The sequence below is a fragment of the Apodemus sylvaticus genome, chromosome 21, assembly GCF_947179515.1.
Source record: "Apodemus sylvaticus chromosome 21, mApoSyl1.1, whole genome shotgun sequence".
NCBI lineage: Eukaryota > Metazoa > Chordata > Mammalia > Rodentia > Muridae > Apodemus > Apodemus sylvaticus.
Window position 1 is genome coordinate 7,153,983 of NC_067492.1, and position 20,659 is coordinate 7,174,641.

Genomic DNA, 20,659 nt, shown 5'->3' on the forward strand with positions numbered 1-20,659 from the left:
TTCCAAGACAGCCAGGGCTACACAGAGAAACCCTGTCTCGAATAAAACAAAAGGAGGAGAAGGAGGAGAAGGAGGAGGAGGAGGAGGACGAGGAGGAGGAAGAGGAGGAGGAGGAGGGAGAAGAAGAAGAAGAAGAAGAAGAAGGAGGAGGAGGAGGAGGAGGAGGAGGAGGAGGAGGAGGAGAATTATTCCAGCACGGTGACAGTATACAGCCTCCCACCCGGGCACAGGAGTCCTCCCAGGTTCTGTGCCTAGCAGAAGGTCCTGCCACTGTCTGGTCTTGTAGCTTCCTGATCGCTGCCTCCCTACTTCTGTCTTCTACCCGTGAGTGAAATCTTCTCCTGCCTCTGTCTACTGGGAGTGCCACATTCATGATCAGAGTCAGCAGGGAAACAGGGTCGCTTCAGCCGAGGGCTGTGTAGCTGATTCTTTGTGGAGCAGGAGGGCTCTGCTCAGGGCAGGGAAGCCCTACTGTGCTTGCAGGGACTCCTGCTCTTCTGGGGACCCAAGTAGCAGGTCCTCTGAAGTTTTTCTGAGATATAGAAGGTTGCCATCACCCATCCTGTGTGCTACCATCAGCACGTTCTGAGCCCCCTTCAGAGCTGTCCTGGGTTTTCTCCTGGGTCTCAAAGGTTCATACCACGGAGGAGGCATCTTCCAGGCAGAAAGCAGCAGGGTGGCCCTAGGTACAGGTCCGACTGCCCTGGATTCCCTGCTGTGGTTTTGAAGGGCAGGACCCTGGGAAGAAGACTTTTGGTTTCCTCCTCAGCAACCAACAGGGGAAGTGGATCACAATCACCCAGGGCTCCTCAGACCCCAGTCCCCCTCCCCGGGGGCTCTAGACTTATGTCTTGTCTGGCTACGGTTCCTCTGCCCTATGGCTGGGTCCTTGCCTGGTGGGTGTGTTCTGTGATGATTCACTCCCCGCGCACTGGCTTTTTGGATGTTAACCAAGAGACTCAAAGTGTGTTTTAGCAATGTATGCTAGACCTTGAAGGAGAAAGAGGGCGCTCAGGCTGGAGAGCTGGGGACACCGGTGCAGAGGCTGGGAGGTGTGTGCATGCAGTCATTGCTACCTGACAGCAAAATACGCGTGGAGCATGAGGCCAGGGCTACAGGACGACCGTTCGCGCTGATTCTTCTGTCCCTTCCCAACCTCTCTTGCTCCTGCATCCACTTATTCTCAGTGGCGTCAACTCCCGGGGGCTCAGACTCTGCGGCGTGGCTTTCACCGCATCTCCTCCAACTTTCTTTACTAACAGCCTGACCGCCGCTCCCAGCTCCAGTTGGTCCCTACATCCACTCATATCCCCATCTGAGGCTGAAGCCAGTGGGACCTCCCCGAGAGTCATGATGCTAACTACACACACACTTGTCTTAGCTGGGTGATGTCCGTAATGTCATTGCTTAGGGAGGCTGAGGCAGGAGGATTGCCATGAGTTCATGTATTGCCATGAGTGAGATCCTTCTCAAGGTCCTACACGTGGGTCCCAAAGTCCCATGGCCACTGGGCCTTTGCATTAGTGCTCGGGTGCTGTGGGCACCCTTCCTCCCATTGCCCGGCCCATCCTGTTCACCTTTCCTGAGGGGATCCCTGTTCCTCTCCTCTCAGCACGAGGGGCTTCATCATCTCTCACAAGCACTGGCAAGGAGGGGCATCATGGCGGCATCATGGCACCTGCCTCTGTGCCTAGCACTGCCCTGTCTGTACCCTGAGCATAACAGCTTTCTGAAGGAGGAACTGATACAATTACCATTTGTCAGGTGGATAAACGGAGGCTCCAGGTGAAGTCACTTGCCTGGAGCCACACGACAGGTAAGGGCAGAGCTGAACTCCCCTGGGAAATGCCCATACTTTGTTTTAGAATGGATGTTTTGAATACTGTTTTGGGGGAGAGGCTCAGGCCTCTCTCTCTTCCTCTACTGTCAGTCATCCCAGGCCCTGCAGACATCAGGCAGCCCTGCCAGGGGGCCACACTGACATTTGTCACCACTAGCTCTGTGAAGGGTTTAATTAACTTCCTGTTTCAATGTAGGATAATGAGTTTTCAACACCATGTGACTCCCCGAGGAGGTCAAATGGCAGCCAGGATGTCAAAATAAATTAAGTTAGGAGCTGGGAGGCCACTGAAGGAGGCAGGGCTACAGTGAGAGCTCCCCACTCTGGCTGGCTGGCTAGGCTGTGTGGGCGTCTGGCCTGCTTTTTCCAGGCTTTGACTGGCTCTGGGGAGAGGGCTCAGGCAGTCTTAGTCCCTGTTCTCCTCCACGGAAGAAGTCAGAAGACAGCATCCTGGGGAAGGAGCTGGATCCGGACCGCTGCATGCTGCTGTCTTTGGGTACTGTGCGAGCCAACCAAGATCTGCCCTTCACGTTGCCGCCCACCCCCCTTGGTTTTTCCGAGACAGGGTTTCTCTGTGTAGCCCTGGCTGTCCTGGAACTCACTCTGTAAACCAGGCTGGCCTTGAACTCAGAAATCCACCTGCCTCTGCCTCCCAAGTGCTGGGATTACAGGCGTGCGACACCACCGCCTGGCTTCATGTTGCTTCTCCTGTGCCTTTCATCCGCCCTCCGGGCAAGGGTGTGGGCAGGAGCGCAGCCTCCCTGGATGGATATCACCTACTTCTGAGCCGGAGGTCAGGAGAACGTGTCACTGGCAGGACCTGCCTCCTTCTGCCCGCCCACCACGCCTCATCTGCTTCACCCCACAGTCTCCCTGCTTCCGCCCCACCTCCGTTCCTCCTTCTCTTCCTTCTTCCCACAAAAGGTGACGGGCCGGGTTGGCATACTGAGATGAGGCGGCGAACCTCAGACGTCCGTCACCCATGTGCAGGTTAGGAAAAGCGGGAAATGGTGGACGGGAGCAATGGGTGTCTGGACCACAGGGGAAGGTCGGATGCAGTGAGTGGCAGGGCACGGAACAAGACTGTAAGGTGACAACGGAACATGGACGGTCGTGGAAGGTTAGACACTGGTTCTGTGGGGGCCCTGGAAGGGCTAAACGCAGTGGGTGGGTGTAGAATACACTGGAAGGATAACTGTCCTGGGAAGTCAAGAAGGAGAAGACTATATGTGGGGGGTGCCATGGGGTCCCTGGGGGCTGCCGAGTCTCCCCCTAAAGCCTATGTTGGAGTTTTCTCTCACATGGCGATGTTTAGGGGTACTGAGACCTTTTCAAGCTGCAGTCCAGTAGAGGCCATTCGGTCACTGAGATGTGCACTTAAAAGGACAGGGGATCCTTATCTCCTCCTGGGCTCTCTCTGCTCCTAATCAACATGTGAGTTTTCGCTTCCCCTAGGATCTCTGACTGTGGATGCTTCCTTACCCATGAAGTGGGTGGATGCAGGTGCTAGGCCGCCCTGAACCTCCAGAGCTATGAGTCCATTGGAACCTTTCTTTCTGTCGGCATGGGCGCCTCTGGCCTTTTGTTATAGTAACCGCAAAGCTGACTCACGGGCTGTCCTCAGTGCAGCTGTGGCTCTGGGACAGGAAAATAGGGACAGGAGATGAGAGAGGGGGCTGATACCTGGGAGAGGCCAGGTGTAGGCTGAGCAGGCCTCACATCCCAGCCGTCACTCACCCAGTTCTCCTAGGCCCACCCACATTCTTGCCATAAGACCTGCTTTAGCCTGTGGGGACTCAGCAAGGATGATGAGTGTTCGTGCTTTTTAAACCCTCGGGTAATATTGGGCTAGCCTGAGGCGAACAGCACTAGGAAGCTTGTTTGGTGTTCAGCGCCTCAGCACCTCAGCTGCTGGAGTGGGGGTGGGGGTAGGGAGGCAGGGGCAGGCCCTGCTCAGTCAACACCCGGAACAAGCACCCGGGTGGAATCCTTGGCTCCCGGGCATTAGCTATGCATGGGGTGGGGTACTCCGTGCCAGCTGTGGGACCAGCTGCAGATGACGTCTGGGAGGAGCCTTTCTGGATGTCCGGGGGTAGTCAGCCAGTATACCCTAGGCATGGGAAGCACAAGATGCAAGGTGCCAAGGAACTCAGCCAGGAAGGATAGTCACATGCTGCGGCACCCACGGTCGCTTATGACACGATGCTGGGGGACATACTGTTATTTTTAAGCAGAACTAAGGCGATGCACTAGAACCCCAATATGCCAGGTTGAAAGACAGCACCATGGCCCGTTGCCCAGGGGCCAAAAGTGGGGCGGGGAGAGAGAGAAAGTACTTTACACTGGGAGGTGTGTCCAAGATGTGGTCACGATGTCCTTGGTGCAAGTGAAAGCCATGATTCTCTGGGTGGCTGCAGGCATGGGCAGAGTCCCCATCTCCCCTGGGCTCTGTCAACCCTCAGCCGTGCTCAGGTAGCTGTCCTGGGAAACGGCAGATGGTCTGTTTGGAACGGGACCTCAGTGGCCCTCGTGGGGCTCAGCAGGGTTGGACCGAGGAGTGGAGCAGCACCTGGGTGGACCGCAAACCTTCTCTTGGCTGCGGCTGCTGCATGCCACCCTTCCCCCGCCCCCCCGCCCCCTCCCTCCCTTTCCATATGGGAGCACGGGTGACCTTTGTCTTAGGTCCTGCTCTACACCGTGAGAGGGGGTCCATTCCGGTCTGCTGGGGACTGTGGAAGCTGTGTGTCCCTCTGCAGCCTGCAGAAGGAGCACCTCCCCGCCCCCTCCCCAGGAGCATTTCCCTACCCCTCCCCTCGCCCTTCCTCTGCTTTGTCTTAGCAGTGAGTGCTTGTCATGGGGGGCGGGGGGGGGGGCAAGGTCTGGTGGTGGAGTCCACACTGTTCTGTGCCAGCCGGCTTCCGCCTGGAGTCGGGGCTGAGGAGAGAGCTACTGAATGCCAGCCAGGGTGGCAGGATGTGTTGTCCAGCACGATGTCCATTTAGGGGCAGAGGAGCCAGGCAAATCCTGCCGTTATCATCGCTGTGGCCAAGTCTCTCTCTCTTCCTGGGGACCCAGAAACAGCACTGGGGTGGGGGGAGGTCTTGAACAACGGAGACTGAGGTACGGTTTATCTATTTCCAGGCAAACTACACCGCCCCCTCCCATACCCAGGCAGGTTCTATTCCACTATGCCTGCTGCCTCTCCCTGCCTCCAGAAGGCTGCAAACCAGCGGCCTTGACCTTCTACCCCCAAGGCCGTGCCAGTAGCCAGGGAGGCAGACAGTGTCCTGTGTGAAAGTGGCCTGTGACCTTGGGTTCCCTTGCAAACTGGGAGGGCGGCAGGATGGGTGTCATTGTGTCTGCCTGGCTGGGATGTCCACCCCCAGGGTGTCGGGGACTGTCCCCTGAGGTCCATCCTAGCTCACTCATCTCTGCTGCTGGAGGCTGGATGAGTACATGTGCTGTAACTCGGTACCATGGACAAGTGTGTGTGTCCCGTGGCCTCTGGAATCTACAAGCCCCGATGCCTCCTGAGAACACCACCAGGGACCCAGCCATGCGCACCCAGCACTACACTGCCCCCTCCCATACCCAGGCAGGCCTTGTTCTAGTCCACTAAAGGTGCCTATCTGGAGCCTGCCTTTTGTTAACTTATCCCTGCTGCGTGTGAGGGTGCGTGTGTATCTGAAGGTCAGAAGACACCGGAGTCAGCTCTCTCCTTCCACCTTTATGGGGGCTCCACACCCCAAGTGCCTTTACCCACAGAGCCACCATCCTGCCTGCCCAATTCCATGCTTTCAGTGTTCCCCATGCCAGCCACACTTTCCTAGGCCGGGGAGCACAGACTCTGCAAGGTGCTGTAGCAAGCCAAGGAAAGGTAGCATCCAAAGCAGCCTGCAGGGAGTGGAGGAAGCTCGTGAGTGGATGCCGCTGTGGATACGGGCAGGGCCATGCCAACGACCCTGCTCTCAGAACCAGAGGGCAAGAAGTGGCAAGGCCTGCTCTTCTGGTCCAGGTGTGGGTGCGGATAGTGTGTGCAGAAAATGGCCACCCTGGATGTCTACAGCCCGAAGATAGCTCCCCATGGAGATTGTGCCTCCGGAGATTAGCAAACCCGGCCTCCTCCATCTTGCTGCAAACCAGCCTCCTCCATCCAGCTGCACACCATGAACCCCGCCCCCTGATCAGCTGTATTCACTCACCTGCTTGTCTGTTCATCTGTATACAATAAACATGCTGAGTCTCCATCCTGGGTGCTGCGGTTCCTCCGTCAGAGAATGCGGCCCACCTGAGCCAGGCTCAGTCCGTGTGTCTGCCTTTTTCCTCATCTCCCTCCCACCCCAGTCCCAGTCAGTGCCGTCTCTGGAGCCAGGCCGGACACGGCATCTGATATTTCCAAGAACCTCCAGCCTCAGTCCTCCAGAGAGGATGGGCTCAACCCGTAGAAATGCCAAGTGTGGCTGTCTGTGCTGCCTGCCCTCAGGTGAGTCTCATAGTTCCTACCTGCCCCCGTCTTCCATCGGATACTGGCACGGTCCTCTCCTCCCCTCCCCCGTGCCAAACTGAGAGAGATTTGGCGGCTTGCAAGTAGATGCTGTGGAAACGTATAGTCTGCCTTTTCCCTCCCTTGAGGCAGCTCCTGAGGGGAGATGGCAGCCAGAGGGACCTCAGAGCCTCAGGGGCAAAGTGGCCCTGCTTAAGGTCAAGGAAAAGATTTGTGGCCCCAATGATTCCCGGGGCTGGGACTGTGCAGTCCCCTTTCTGGGTAACTCACTGTTCCTTGGCTCTCAGGCAGGGAAACTTACCCTTGGCTCCTTCAGAGTCAGGCCCCTGCCTCTCAGATTCACCCCAGATCGCATACCTCAAAGTGTTTTCCAGGTGGGTATGGGATCTGGACTGCGTCCCGGAGGCTGAGCAGGTGTGCTGCCAGCGAGCACCTATGCACGTGTGAACATTCATCAGTGTGGGCCACGTGAGCAGACAGGGCACCCGATTGTGTTTGGAGATCCCTAGTTCTGTCTGCTGCACTTTGGGGCGACCCAGGGCTGCATCTGTGCACAGGTGGCAAGCCAGGCTCCACGTTTTGAGTCGATGCTGCCACCTGGTGGTCAGACTAGGGTTATGCCCTGTGTGTCTGCTGGTCACTGGATGGCCTGGGAGTGGGGAAAGGTGCACACAGGAGTAGGGGACATAAAGCAAGGGGCTGGGCTTGCTCCTGCCAAGCTCTGAACACAGCCTAGACGGCTTCAAGAAACTGCCCTCAGAGTCAGCTCTTAAGGGCTGCTAAGCACGGTAGTCCCAGACTCCTGCTGAGAGGAAAGGATAGGGCAGGATAGTAGACCCAGTTGGTCCACTGGGACTTCATTTGGAGCCTATCAAACCCTTTCTAAGGCCCAGACCAGACAGCCACTCCCCTGAGCATCCCAGCCCCAGTGAGGACTCTATGGTCAAACCCCTCCCCTGTCCCTACCTGGTGTGGCTCCTGCCACCTCACCCACTCCCCTGTTCTCCTAAATCCAGTTTAGAAGATTCCTATCCCCCTGGGATCCTGGTTGAAGTGTCCCCACAGCTTTGGGGAATGACCCACAATGACCCTGCGGAATAACAGAACAAATGTTGCCGGGGCCACATTGGGGCTCTCGTGAGAAGCAGGAGCAAGGATAGATACCACACAGCCAGGCTTCTGCGAAAATAGTGGGAATATATTTGAAAAGACGAATTAGCAATAGCTTTTACAGTACGACCTCAGGGGGCCCTGCCCATGTCTTTATCCATTGGAAGGAGGCATTCTGAAAGACCCCAGCACCTTCGACGGAGGCAGTTTGGGCCTGATTTGGTCTTGTTTAAAATGTCAAAATAAAACCTTTTGACACTCACATTGCACCAAAGCTAAAACAAAAAAACAAAAAACCCCCCAAAAAAACAAAAACCAAAACCAAAAAACAAAACAAACAAACAAAACAAAAAACTCAAAAACCAAAAACCAAAATCCCAAAACCCAAAAAAAAAAAAAAAAAAAAAAAAAAACCAAAACCAACAAACTACACAACAAAATAAGCCAGGAATCTCTAAGACTCCTAGGAGAAATGGGAGGCCTCTCTCTCTGCCCACTTTGATACACAATGCTCTATCAGGCAGGCGCACACCAGACCCACAGCACAGCCTGGAGGGTCCCTTCACTGCTGGGACCCTGGGCTGGAGCTCAGCTGGGGAGACCGGGGGATGAGGCTCTCTTGAGTCCCGTGCTGCAGCCTCTCTGGCTGGGTCTCCCCACGCTAATCATCCCGTGGCTCAAAAAAGCCCAGGAACCTGTATTCACATTACAGCATGGAAGTAGCACCAGGGCGTCCGGATCGGGCTTTCCGGGACCTAGAGATGGAGCCCCACGGGGAAGGAAGGCACTAGGAAGGGGCCACAGGGCTGAGGGGTCTACTGGGCACTGGCCAGGGAGGGCCTTCTCTGCATTCCCTATAGGAACCCAGTTCCAGGGGGTGGGGGTGGGGGTGGGGGTGGGGGCGGGGGCGGGGGCGGGGACTGGAGACATCAGCAGTGCAGCTGGAGGCCAGCGTGACTTTGTGATTGGGGATTGGGGAGGGTGGTTCTGTCACGCTCTCAAAGACCAGGTGGCTCAGAAATGGCCCAAGCAGACAGCACGGTCCTCTCCCATGTGACGTCTAAGGACACTTTGGAATCTTGACCATGGAAGCAGAAAAGGCAGTGACCACTGTGTGCTTCCCTGCGAGGAGAGAGGGGACCCTGTGCAGACCCTCAAATGCAAGCTTTACAGCACAGGGCGTCACGGTGGTGGCGGGACGTGACCTGCTTACTTCAAGTACTCCGCACTAGGGAGGCAGGTGCACCAGCTCAGGGCGGAAGGTGGCAGCCGGTCCTTCCCCGCCTTCCAGGAAGAGCCCAGTTCTCAGCAGCACGCTTGCTCTCAGGTCTCGAATCTGTTGGAGAACTTGTGGGAACTCAGGTCAGAGAAACAGACAAGGCGTCTCCGAGTGAGCTGTCTCCAACACTGGAGGCCGGACCGAAGCCCATCGGCTGGGCACCCACGCACCCTCTCTTGTGGGTCTCTCACTGGGAACTGTCTTTCTTTAGAGGGATTTTGAAGCTGGCCAGCTTCTGCCCGAACAGCTGGCTGAGGAGGTCGCTCTGGGCTTCTGCAGTCCGCCGGTCTCGGGGCTCCATAGGCACAGCGCCACGGACAGCTCTGACCCTCTTGTAGGGCCTGGGCAGGGCTCTTGCCTGGGGGTAAGAGCCCTTTTCTGAAGTGGGGCCCGGGCCCCCTTTCTGCTGTCCCGATGGCTGTGGCCTTGCCCTGCTGCTCTGGCCACCGGGTCTTGGCTTGACAGGGGGCACTCTGCTGGGGGTTGCTTGCTTTCGGGGGGCCCTGGATGACTTCTCAGGGGCTGAGGGTGCTTTCCCGGTGTTTCCCACGCTGCCGTGTCTGCCCGGTGCCAGGGCCTGGCCCTTCCTCTGTTTTTCATGGCTTTCTCTTGTCTCCCTGGGACTTGAGTGCACTTGGGCCCTCTGATGAACAGCTTCTCCAGGTCCCCTGACTCCACCCTTGGTGTGGGCTCGAGGTGGGGGCTGGTCAGGGGTGGAGCTCGCCCAGCTAGGGCAGCCGGGCTCAGTGGGGGTGGAGGCCATCTCACTCTGGAGCTGCCCACTGGTTGGCTGGGGCTGGCTGCCACCCCCTGTCTGAGTACCGGGCTGGAGTCCCCCACTGCTCTGACTCAGTTTACCTTTAGAAGCGTTGGGCTTTACCCTGTCATCAGGACTCAAGACCAGCTCTCCGGCCGGGACCCCCATGCCTAGAGGTTTTCGGGGTGGTGCGGGTAGCTTCAGTGCTTTCTTGGTGGGTTCTGCTGGTTTGGGTTTAGAGGTACTTGAACAGGCTCCTGGTTTGGTGGCATTGCCCTTCTGGGAGGGACCCTCTATTCTTCCCTCAGGTGCCATGTGGTTTGTGGTTACCAGTCTCTCCTGGAGCTCAGAGGGGTCTCCTGGGGAACATCCAGGGGCACACTTGTCCCGGGTGCCTGGGTTCCTGTGTTTTCCTGAGACCAGGTGAAGGGTCCTCTTTTCCCTTACCAGAGTCTGCCACGTACACGGCTCAAGGCTTCCCAAGGAAGCCTCGCGTTCTGGTTTCTCCAGGGCTCTGTCCGGCTTGCAGCTGCCTGTACCTTCAGCAGAGGCAGCTGAGAAAGGAGACAGAGACGGAGGTGGAAGATCTTGGCCACTCAATGGCTTGTTCCCCTGCGGAGAGCGGCCTGCCTGGTCCACAGGTCTCTCTTGAGGACTGGGCTGGTCCAGGCTGAGGCTAGGAGCTGTCTCTGAACAGACCAGGGGCAGTGCAGGAAGGGACACCTCGCTTGGCGTTGGGCTGCCTGCGGATGGGATTGTGTCTGTGCTGAGCACAGGAGGGCTGGAGGGCGCCATCAGCCTGTGCTGCTTGCTGGGAAGCACATCCCGGGAGACATAGGTGGTCCTCCTAGGAAGCCCTGGCCGCTTAACACTTCGGAGTGTGAAGGGCTGCTGGCCACTCCTCAGGTGCTTGTCCATGTGTCTGTCAAACTGCTCCTTCTTTGCAAAGGTGTAGTTGCAGGAGCTGCAGACAAAGGACCTCCTGATGACGTGCATGACATTGGCGCAGAGCTCACAGGTGTAGAGAGGCACGTGGGGCAGCTCCTTCTCTTCTGTCACCCCGTGGATCAGGCCCAGGTGCACCTTCAGCTCCCAGTGCTCAGGGTAGACCTGTGGGCACTGGGGACACAGGTAGACGCGCTGTGGGCTGTGCACCGCCAGGTGGCGCTGCAGCTTGAAGGGCTTGGGGAACTGCTTCCCACAGTGGTGGCAGTCCCGGGAGGGGTCCTTGCAGTCCTCGTGCACTGGTACAGCTTGGAGTGGGGACTCGCCGTGGGACCAAGGGTCTGGGGACAGAGTGGGGGGTGTCTTGGCAGAGTCAGAGCAGGTGGTCGGAAGGGACTGGCTGCCTCGCTCTGTGCCTTCTCCGCTGGGGGTCACGGGGGCACGGGCCTTGCCTTTCACCCTCCTTGGGGTTTTCTTTCCAGCATCTCCTTCTTGCTCCGATGGTTCCCCACTGGCCTTGTCAATTGAGCGCTTGGTCCTCTGGGGTTTGGATGCTCGCTCCACAATGGTGTTCAGGAAGTGTGTGAGGGTGCTTTCCCTTTCCAAGCACCTAGGCAGGTCTTCCAAGGCTCGCCGCGCCTGTCCGTTTCGGGCAAAGCGGGCCGCGTGCTCCCGAAGGTGCTGGTTGTACATCCAGACATCGGCCACCTCCTTCAGGCACATGCCACAGGCCCAGGGCCCTGCTCTGCCCTGCACGTGCTTCTCCCACAGGTGCTCCCGCAGAAGCTCCCGGGAGCCGAATCTGCGCTCCACGCACATGTAGCAGGTGGGGGGCGGCGAGGGGCTGTGCGACAGCTTATGCAGGTCCAGCTGGCCCAGGCTGTGGAAACGCTGGAAGCACACCCTGCACTTGTAGGAGGCCTTCCTGCCCTTCACCCGCAGGTCTCTGCCTTTGGCTCGCCTGGCCCTGGCAGCCCCCTCCATCCTTTTGTTTGGAGAGTCCTGTGACTCTGTTGCTGTGGCCTGGAAGTCTAGGGCACCTGGGTTAGGGAGCTCAGTAAGGTCATCGCAGGGTCCTAGGAAGCACAGGTCTTGAATCTCCAGCTGGGTGCTGAGCACCTCAAAGTCTTTAACGTAAAGTGGGGGCAGGCTGGCATTTCCCGGAGGGCTGCTGTCATGTTCCCTTTCCAGGTTGGGGGGTTCAGGGCTCCCGTCTCCAACAGAAGAGGCTGTCTCACAGGCTGGGCTACAGGGTTCCAGGTCGCGCCAGGCTGCTGGGACCATGTGCAGCTGGGGGATGGGCCCTGACCATTCTTCTTGGTTCTCCAGGAAGCAGGAGGACTCCCCCTCCTCTGTGCGGCTGGCTTCCCCGTGGGATTCCAGGCCCCACCGGCTGGGGCTGGGGGTCCACAGGTCAAAGCCAGGTGTCTTATTGCTTAGGAGCCCATCGAGGAGGAGGGACTCAGGCAAACTCATGACTTCATCATCCCACAGGTCCTCTCCCTCACGGGACAGGCAGAGAGAGCCTGAGTCACTGAGATCTGTGGGCAGGCGCGTGGAGCTGTGTGAGACACTGTTTATCACCTCAGTGGTGGGCTCCTTCGGGGATGGGCACTTTGGCCTTTTGTAGCGCTTCCCATAGACACGTAGGTTCTTCTGAGTGAGGCGGCCACCCAGGGGGAAGAGCTGAGAGAAGGACACCTCATCATCAACCCAGTCTGGGGGTTCCCTTTGCTCTGGGCTGGGGGCATCAGGCGTACTGCCCTCGGGCCCGTGGACCGCATTCTGGGTTTCCGGGTCTTTGATAGGTCTCTGGGGGCAGCTGCTGATGGCGCTGTCCACTTCAAGGCTGTGTGTCCTGTCAGGTAAGTCAGGCGTCCCTTTCCCAGGGGTTCTGTCAGACCTGCCTTTGACTCCTGTGCAGTGCTCTGCAGGCTGGCTCTCAGTTGCCTGTGGGGGTTCTCCACTAATGGTCGATGCCCTGGCCTCTTCAGGTCCCCAGAACCACTGTGACCAGGTTGCCTCCTGTTCCACCAGATGCTGCTTCTCCATCGTCCCTGGACAGACTTGACGCTCTTGGGAGGCCTTATGTGCTGGCACCTCCTCTGTACACAGGGTCCTTGGGCCAATGTCTTCAGCATCCTCCGGTGCTCTGGGTCCTCCTGTGGAGGCTGGAGGGGGTGGCCTGGCAGCTGCCTTGCATCTTTCCTCAGGCGAGAGGCTCAGGGGGCTGAGAGGATGGCCATTGGCGGCCGATGGGTCTGAGAGATGCCTGTCTGACGTCACATGGGTAGCACCTCCAGGACCTTGCTTCCGCCTCCTCCCTCTCAGTTTCCCCCCTTTCCTGTTGTGTCTCCTCTCTGGGTGGCTGGGGGAGTTGGCAGGCTCTCCACCTTGCCTCCGGCCGCTCACTTCTGTCTGGCCAGGATGGAGCTGCTCTGCTCGCCGCCACCTGTCTGGTCTTCTTGGTTTTGAGGCGGGAACCTTGGCACTTTCTCCTTGTTCAGTGAGGTCTGGGGTTGGTGGGTGCTGGTCGAGGGGGGTGTCCAGTGCCCCAGCTCCCTCAGATTTCTCACTAGTCGTTTTCAATATCTCAGGCCCCATGATGTCCTCCAATGTCGTGGAGGCCTGGAGGTGAGGTGGTCCTGGAGTGTGGCCAGCGCCCGGGCCCGGGTGCCTCAGTCTCCCCTTCCCAGGCACCTTGCGGCTTTTCTTCTCAGGAGTCTGGCATGCTTCGGTCACGGGATCTGGAGGCTGGCAAGCTGGCGTAACCATGGGGCTCAGCGGGGACCTAGATTCCCTTTGTGGCCGGTGCTTCCTGGCTTTGTGCCGGCTTAAGCCTGCTTTGGAGCAGAAGGAGGCTAGGCAGAGCTGGCATGTCACGGGCGGCTCAGCTGGGGCCTGCTCTGCGGGCTCCGGATTTTTGTTCAAGCCACGGGGCCTCCGTTTATGGTGTTGGGGATCGGAGGAGCCCTTCTGGGGAGGGTGATGAGAGATACCAATATGGGACTGAGGAGACTCAGACCTGAAGTCACTGGATGTGCTGCTCAGAGGAGTTTCGAGGGCCAAGTGGAGCTCTGTGGGCATGACTCTGGCTACATTTGTCACATGGTGGTGTCTTGTCCCAGGTGTTCCTGGGTTGTCCTGTTCCTTGCTGCTGGCTTCTACCTCATCTTCTTGGCAGATTTGAGAGTCTGGTCCTGAGGTCTCCAGTGTGGCAAGGTCTGTGGGCACAGCTATGATGCTGTGGCCTTCCCCGTGGCCAGGTGTGCTGCTCTGGGACCCTAAGAAAGAATCCTTGGAGTATGTCCTTTCTGGGCTGCTGAGGGCTGGGACTCCCATGCAGTGGGGGTCTGGCATCTCAAGTGTCTCACTTGAGTCTAGGTCATCTTTGGAGGGAATGCAGGTCAGAGGGGCAGCTTTGATGGTCATTTTGGGAGAGCTGGGATTCCCCGGGGGAAGAGCAGAGGAATGGGCAAGAGATATCTTCAGCTCTTCTTTTCCAGGATCTGCTAATGTTCTTACTGTGATGCCTTTGGGGCTGTTCCTCTCTAGTGATACAGGGACCAAGAAATGGATGGAGCCAGGCGGGGCCCCGGGAGTGTCCTCGGGACTGCTGGTCCCCAGCAGAGAGTGGTGGGATGAAGGCTCTTCAGGGCCACAGTAGTTTGTCACCAATAGTGTAGGGGATGCTGGCAGTTTAGCATCTTTGGTGGCTTGGCCATGACTGGCACCCAGAGGTGCCAAGACAGGACAGGTTGGCTGATCATCGGGGCTGGGAAGGTCTCTGTGGGAGGAAGGTGCTGGTGTCCTAATAGGCTTGACTCTGGCCCCGGGGTCTTCCTGGGGTATCTGATCAAGGTCACTGGGAGTAGGCGTGGCTTGGGGCATGGTAGAGATGACACCTGTGGCCAGGCCGCTATGGGAGGGAGCGGGATTCTCCTGGCTAAACAATGTCTGTGGGCTGGCTGCTTTCTCTGGGCTTCTCTCTGCAGGTTCCTTCTGGAGAGTGAACGGTTTCTGGATTGCAATCAAGGATGTGCCATCTGGGCAGGTGGGGCTTGTGGAGGACAGTGCTTGTCTCCTAAGGTTCCCCTGGCGTGGCCTTCTGCCCCTGGCCGGCCTAGCTTCCAAATGGGCACTGACCTTGGTGAGTGCGTCTGGGTTCCGCAGGCTCCTCTGGCCTTTCGGCCGGACTCTGTTGGCCTGAGTCAGGCCCTTGCTCTTTTTGGGTTGACCGGGTGAGCCCAGACGTCCATCTGCCTTGGACCTCAGCTGCTTTCGGATGTCTGCAGGAAGAGCTGACATTTTTACAGCCCTTGAGGAACCCTCTTCCACAATGGCCTCTCCTGTCACTGAGGGGTCCCCAGGCTGAAGACCCTGGGCATCATCTGCACTCTTGGCTGTAGCATCCAGGACCTGAAGCAGAGGAGAGGAACAGCAGGCTGGTTCCTGGAGCCTCTGTCCAACGCAGGCACTGGGCCTCCAGGGAGGCTCTGGCACGGGGTGAGACCAGGCCCTACCACCGCTTTGAAGGGTGGATAGCGGAGAGGTCCCTGCACATACAGACTCACCCTTAAAGCCGAGATCATTGGCAACAGGCTTGTTAAGCCTAGCTCCTATAGAACTACCCGCTTGGTCCTCAAGGTGTCCCTTAGAGTCATGGCTGACACTGGCACTTGGAAGGGAGGTGACATTTTCATCACTCTTAAGTATCAAGTTGGGTTCTAGGGCCAGGTGGGCATTGGGGCTGTTGAATCCTTCCAGCGCAGGGGGACTTGGACAGGGCTCCTGGGCCTCACAGGACAGGTCCAGAGAATGTCCTCTTGTGTGTTTGCCACAAAGCAGCAGTGGCGCACCCTCGTTCTGTGCCCCAGAAGTCTCGTTATCTTCAGAGAACAAAAGCCCACACTTCGGGTTGTGCTTGGCTGCGCTCTCAGCATGTAGCGAGGGCGCCTGTAGCTTGTCGGAGTCAGGCACGGGGTCACTTAGGGGGATCTGACTGTCTGCACTGGAGATGATGGCCTCCTGGGCTCTCTGAAAACTGAGTGTGAATCCTTCGGGGCTGAGGGGAGTCCCGGAACCTGGGTGCTCCTTGGCACCAGGGGGAGGTGCTGCTTTTTCTGCGTGGTAGGAGGCTGGGTAGGACCACTGTTTCTGGGGGGTCCTAAGGGTCCCCCCTTCCTGCTGTGAACTTGATCCCTCAAGACCTGTAAGGTCATCTGCTGGCTCCTTCTGGGGTGAGATGGCCTGATTTGTGGATAGAAGGGAGGCCTGCTTTGGGCTTGTGTCCATCTTGCCTCTCTGCATAGCTTCTCCTGGCTCTCCCAAGGCCCCCTGTGTGCTCCCCTTCCCCTGCAGTTGGCTTTCTAATTCCGTTACCAATCTTTTGATCTCCAGTTCGTCCTCACACAGATTGCTTGTAAGTGTAAGGCTACATTCGCCTCCCTTTTCAGGCACAGCGGGAGGGCTGGGAGGCCCTGTCTGCTCCGAGAGACGCTTCTTGCTGAATGTCTTTCCCTGGGAGAGGCCAGGAAAGGAGCCAGGCAGCACCGGAGAAACCTCCTCCAGCAGCAAGAATGGCGGAAACAGAGGATCTGCCAGAGGTTTCTCAGGACCTGCCAGTGGTACCTGGGTGACCCTGTTTGCAGACAAGCTGTCATAGAGTGGTGGGTCAAATCCATCCTCAGGCAGTGCCACAAACAGGGATGTGGACTCCAAAGTCAGTGGCGAATGCACCTTGCCTGGGTCTGTTTCAGCTGGGTAGGGCGGACTCTTCAGTGGTGTTGACTCAAGGGTCTCCATACTGTCCTGGCTAAGGTAGCAGCTTCGGGCAGGCAATGGGTCCATAGCTAAAGGCTTAGTGTACAAGTCGTCAGGCAAACAGTTAGCTAGGTCCTTGGACCCAAGGAACAATTCACAGGAGGTGTCGTTGTTAGGCAGGGGTCCTCTTTTGGCAGCAGGACACTCTATAGAGTGCCCGTCACAGTGGTCAGGGTCACAACCAGGACTCGAGTTCTTGCAAACCGGGATGCTGGATTCAGTGTAGAAAGCCTCTGCCACCTTATCGATGGGTACCAGGCAACTTCCAGGCTGGGAGGCAGAGTCCTCTCTGGTATGCAAAGTAGGGGTCTTCATGTGTCCAGAAGTGCCCGGATCTGGTACTGGCATGCTGTGTCCTGATAGTGTTTCAGGGTGGCTCCCTGATGGCCTAGGACTGCCAGCCTGTGCTGGCACCGGAGCAGCAGATCGGGGACTCGCCCCACCACAGTTAGCTGGAGAGCTGGTCTTCTCTCTGAGCTCTGTGGTACCAGGGTGTATCACAGCAGCAACTTCAGACTCCTGGCCCTCCGGGGGGAAGTCCAGGGCTGCATGGTTTTCCTCGTGGGTCTTGGTGGTGGTGAGGAGCTGGGGAACATGTTTTAGGGCTACTATGGGATGACCACCATGCTCGGGTCCTCTCTCCACAGGGACGTCTCCAGCCTCCAAGTTCGGCAACAGGCTTTGTGTCCTCAGAGTGGGAGAGGCCCTGTTCTCGCCAGCCTCCTGCCTCATGACCTTTCTTGGGTTCTGGGTCAAATCTTCCTTCTTCCTCTTTTTGCCCCGGCGCCACCGTTGGCGGCTGTGGGAGGAACAGCCTTGGGCGGGACCCCCCAAATCCCGCTGATGCACACCAGCCTCCTCCTCTGATTCAGAGGCACAGCCTTGCCCCGCGAGCCTGCCCTCCTGGGCACTGGGTGGTCTCACAGGCAGCGCGGGTGCATGGGCGGCCTGGCTCTGCGGCGCCTGCTGCCGGTGGCACCTGTTTTTCTGCCGCACTATCTTGTGAATGAGTTCCTTGCTCCAGGAGCCGCCCCGCCCCCTCCTTTTCCTGGAGTCCTTCCCAGAGGGCAGCTGCAGGTGCTTGGAGCTCCTGGTCTCTTTGGAGGTGGCTCTGGAAAGGCCGTGATCCACACGAGCGTGGCCCCTGCGGACCCGACTTTTGCAAGCCTGGCGCTGGGGCCCCTCAGCACTGCGACCCTTTCTCCTTGGCCGCAGGCAGATGGCTCTGGCCTGATTGTTAGGACCCTTGGTCACACCTGCCTCTTTCCGGAACAGCTTGAACTGCTTCCCCCTCCTCTGCTGCCTGACCAGCGTGGTCGCATCTGCCTCTGCAGGCGCAAGGCCCAGGGAGCGGGTTTTGGGCCTGTTTCGGGCTGGGCGGCTCCTGTCTCCAGGGCAGGGGGCTTGGGGTTCTGGCATAGCAGCTTTGGATGGGAGCTGGGGCTGGGCACCATTCTTGGAAGCTGCTCCCATCTGGGACTGGGGGGGATGCCCAGCACTGGGTGCCCTGGAGCCTGAAGGCTCCTCATCAGCAAAGACATCAATGAAGCTGCTGTCTATCTCGGGGTTGTCTGATTGGTACTCCATGCCATTCAGAGCCTCGGTGATGAGTCTGTCGAGCTTTGCGTCGTCCTCCATATCGAGGTCCGAGGTGGTGAGTGGGAAGGAGGTGACAGCCAGCCCGGGAAGGAAGCTTGTCCTCAGCGAGTCATCTTTGCTGTCTCCCTGATCATCTCTGGTTAGCAGGAAGGGGACAGCCTGGTTGTGTTCAAGCAAGGCTGAGTGTGCCTCGGCGGGTGCCTTCGAGGTGGCGGTGGGCGTGGGGAGCCCTGGGGGCTGCAGAGAGCCACCCTTGGTCTTGGCGAGCAGCAGGCTGCAGAGAGGCCTGTGTTCCAGGAAGGCTGCAAGGCTGCTATAGTTTCGGTCACACTGTCTGCAGGTCAGCAGGACATCGAGCTGGTCCAGGCTAGCGCTGCTCAGGGAGAAGTGCTGGGCAGAGTACGGTGGTGGCGGTGGTGGCGGTGGTGGCGGTGGTGGCGGTGGCTCTGGAGGAAAGCCCTTCAGGCCATCTCTGCCCAGTGAGGGGCTCTTGTGGGAGAATGGGGCTCCTCCCTCCAGGCCCTTGAAGGCATCCTCAGCTCCTGACCCCTCTGTGGGGGGAGGGAAGGCTTTGGCCGTCTCGGATTGATAGCGTGTGGGGAGGGTGTATGTGGGCTCTGGGGAAGGGAAGGTGCTGCTTGTCTCTTGGGAGTGGGTGGGCGGCAGGAAGAAGGCTGAGGACCTGAGGGCTCCAGGTTGCTGGCTGTCGTCAGAGCTGGGGTTGGCTGGGCTGCTGGATGCCGGTGACAGGGACGAGCAGGTGCTGCTGGCTGTGTTGGTGGCAGGTGAGGGAAGAGGAGAGTCACTGGGCGAGGCCCCCACCACTCTAGGTGGGGGCAGGTTGAGGGGCCCTTGGGGTGACACTTGGGGTTGGGTTCCTCCAAAGAACAGGGGCTGCGTCGTCCCAGGGTCCTGCATCCCACCATAGGCTAGCAGCCTGGGGGAACCGCTTGGCTGACCTGGGCTGCTCCTGAGAGTGGATACTGTCTCTCCAGACCTGGCGATTATATTCAAAGCACCCAGGGTTCCCTGGCTGTCCCCCTGCCACTCAGAAGACCCCCTAGGGAATTTCAGTCGGCTCAGTACCCCCATTTGGTGGGAATTCGGCCCAGGGGTCGTAAGCACCGGGGACCAGGGCAGGGGGGGACTCTGGGGAAGGCAGAGCTGCTGGCTTTCAAAGAAGGCAGTCCTGGCAGCAGCTGCAGGGCCCAGGGTAGGCGTGGGATAAGGAGCAGCTGTTGTATCCCACAGCTGGGGCAGATGAGTGGGTGGTGGCCCAGGGGTGGGCAGCTCTGTATCCAGAGATGCTGGGCTGGCACCCACTGCATTAGCTCCATACCCCTGCCCTGGAAAGTGCCTCTGGGGTGGTGGATTTGGGAGGCCTCTGGGGCTCCCCAGTCCATCACGAGTGGGAGAGGGCCCTTCAGGAAGGCCTTTGGTCAGGCCTTTGTGCAGACTATCGTGGAAGGGGCTTGGGAGGAATCGAGCAGAGGCAGGTGGTGAGAGGGCGCCTCCAAGATCCCTGGGAGCGCTGGCTGACCCTGACTGGCCTGGGTTGCAAGGCAGGGATGGGTAGGCAGGGTTTGAACCCACGGCCTCCTCAGACCACGCTGCCAGGGGCTGGTGGAAGGTAAATAACACATTCCCTGTTGCCCGCTCATGTTGGATTGTTTCTACGGGGAAGGGGTACGGGACAGAGAGCCCCTGGGGGCTGCTAGGCCTGCCGCCTTCGGGGAAGGGCTCTGGCTCTGCAGAGGAGACCCCAAAATTAGCACCTGGGAAGCTGTTTTCAGCAGCAGGAGACCAGGGGTTGGTCCCAATGGCCTGGAGGCTAGTGCCAGAAGCAAGCCTACGGGGGCTGGTGCCACTGCTCTGCGGGGCCCTCCGGGGTAAGGGCCCGGGGGTGGCACTCGGTGAGGTACAGTTGGTGGAGGTAAAGCTGGAAGGGGCCTCCTGAAAGCACCTTTGGGAGCTCTTCTCTTCTGGGGAGGGGAGGGCCTTGCCCCTTGAGATGCTGGGCCTGTGGCGGGCTCTGGTCTTTTGGCCTTGAGGAACCTTGGTGTCTGACAGCTGGGGTGCTTCACGATGCAGATCCTTGGGCACCTCACCCAGGATGCATCTGATCCTTGAAGTACTTAAGCTGTGGAGCTGTGGGTGACTGCTCTCCATCCTGCCGGCCAGCCATGAGTAAGCTTGTGCGTAGCTCTGTCCTGCCGGGGCTTGCGATCTCAGGAGCGGGTCCTCCCGCTCCACCTCTTTGGCCTGACTCAGTTGGGCTTCTGGGGAACCTTGGGCCTTGCTGCCTTCATCTCTCATGCCCTGGGTGGTCCTGCTGGCGGAGCTGTGGTCCTTGAGGGGGTGCTGAGAGGGGCGCCCTAGACTCCTGGCAATTTGGCAGGGCTGTAAGTCTCTGGGCAAAGTTGGGGGCTGCTCTCCTGGCATGACCCCGCCGTCCCGGGTGCTAGGAGGATGTAGTGGTTGGAGGAGGCGCCCAGGCAATGGGCTGCGTGGCCCTCCTCACCCCTTGGCGGGGCTCACGGAAGCCTGTGCTCATGGTCCTGTGTGGAGCCTGAAAGGAAAAGACACAAAGGAGTTTCAGCACCATGGTGACTGGATCTCCTGTGGGAGTGTCAGGGGTCCTATGCTGGACTTTGTACTCTCCTGTGGAGGCTGTGACCTGACCAGGAGCAGCAATCCCTGTGTGGCTGTCATAGAAGACCCCATCTCAGAAGAGAGGCTGAGTGGCTTGGACATCAGGATCCCTGACCAACGGGGCCAGGAATGCTAGGGTGGTATAGAGCA

At 58.6% G+C, this 20,659-nt stretch overlaps 1 protein-coding gene across 1 annotated transcript; it reads right to left on the bottom strand.

Annotated features, from left to right (window-relative positions):
- Window positions 1-8,465: 8,465 nt before the first annotated feature.
- Window positions 8,466-20,335, bottom strand: Znf469 (zinc finger protein 469). The gene has a single exon (XM_052167116.1). The coding sequence runs from the start codon at window positions 20,297-20,299 to the stop codon at window positions 8,921-8,923; it is 11,379 nt and encodes a 3,792-aa protein (XP_052023076.1). The 5' UTR covers window positions 20,300-20,335; the 3' UTR covers window positions 8,466-8,920.
- Window positions 20,336-20,659: the final 324 nt, after the last annotated feature.

What these genes read in the sequence shown, in the direction of transcription:
- Znf469 (XM_052167116.1), bottom strand. Translation starts at nt 20,299, where the DNA reads ATGCCAGGAGAGCAGCCCCCAACTTTGCCCAGAGACTTACAGCCCTGC.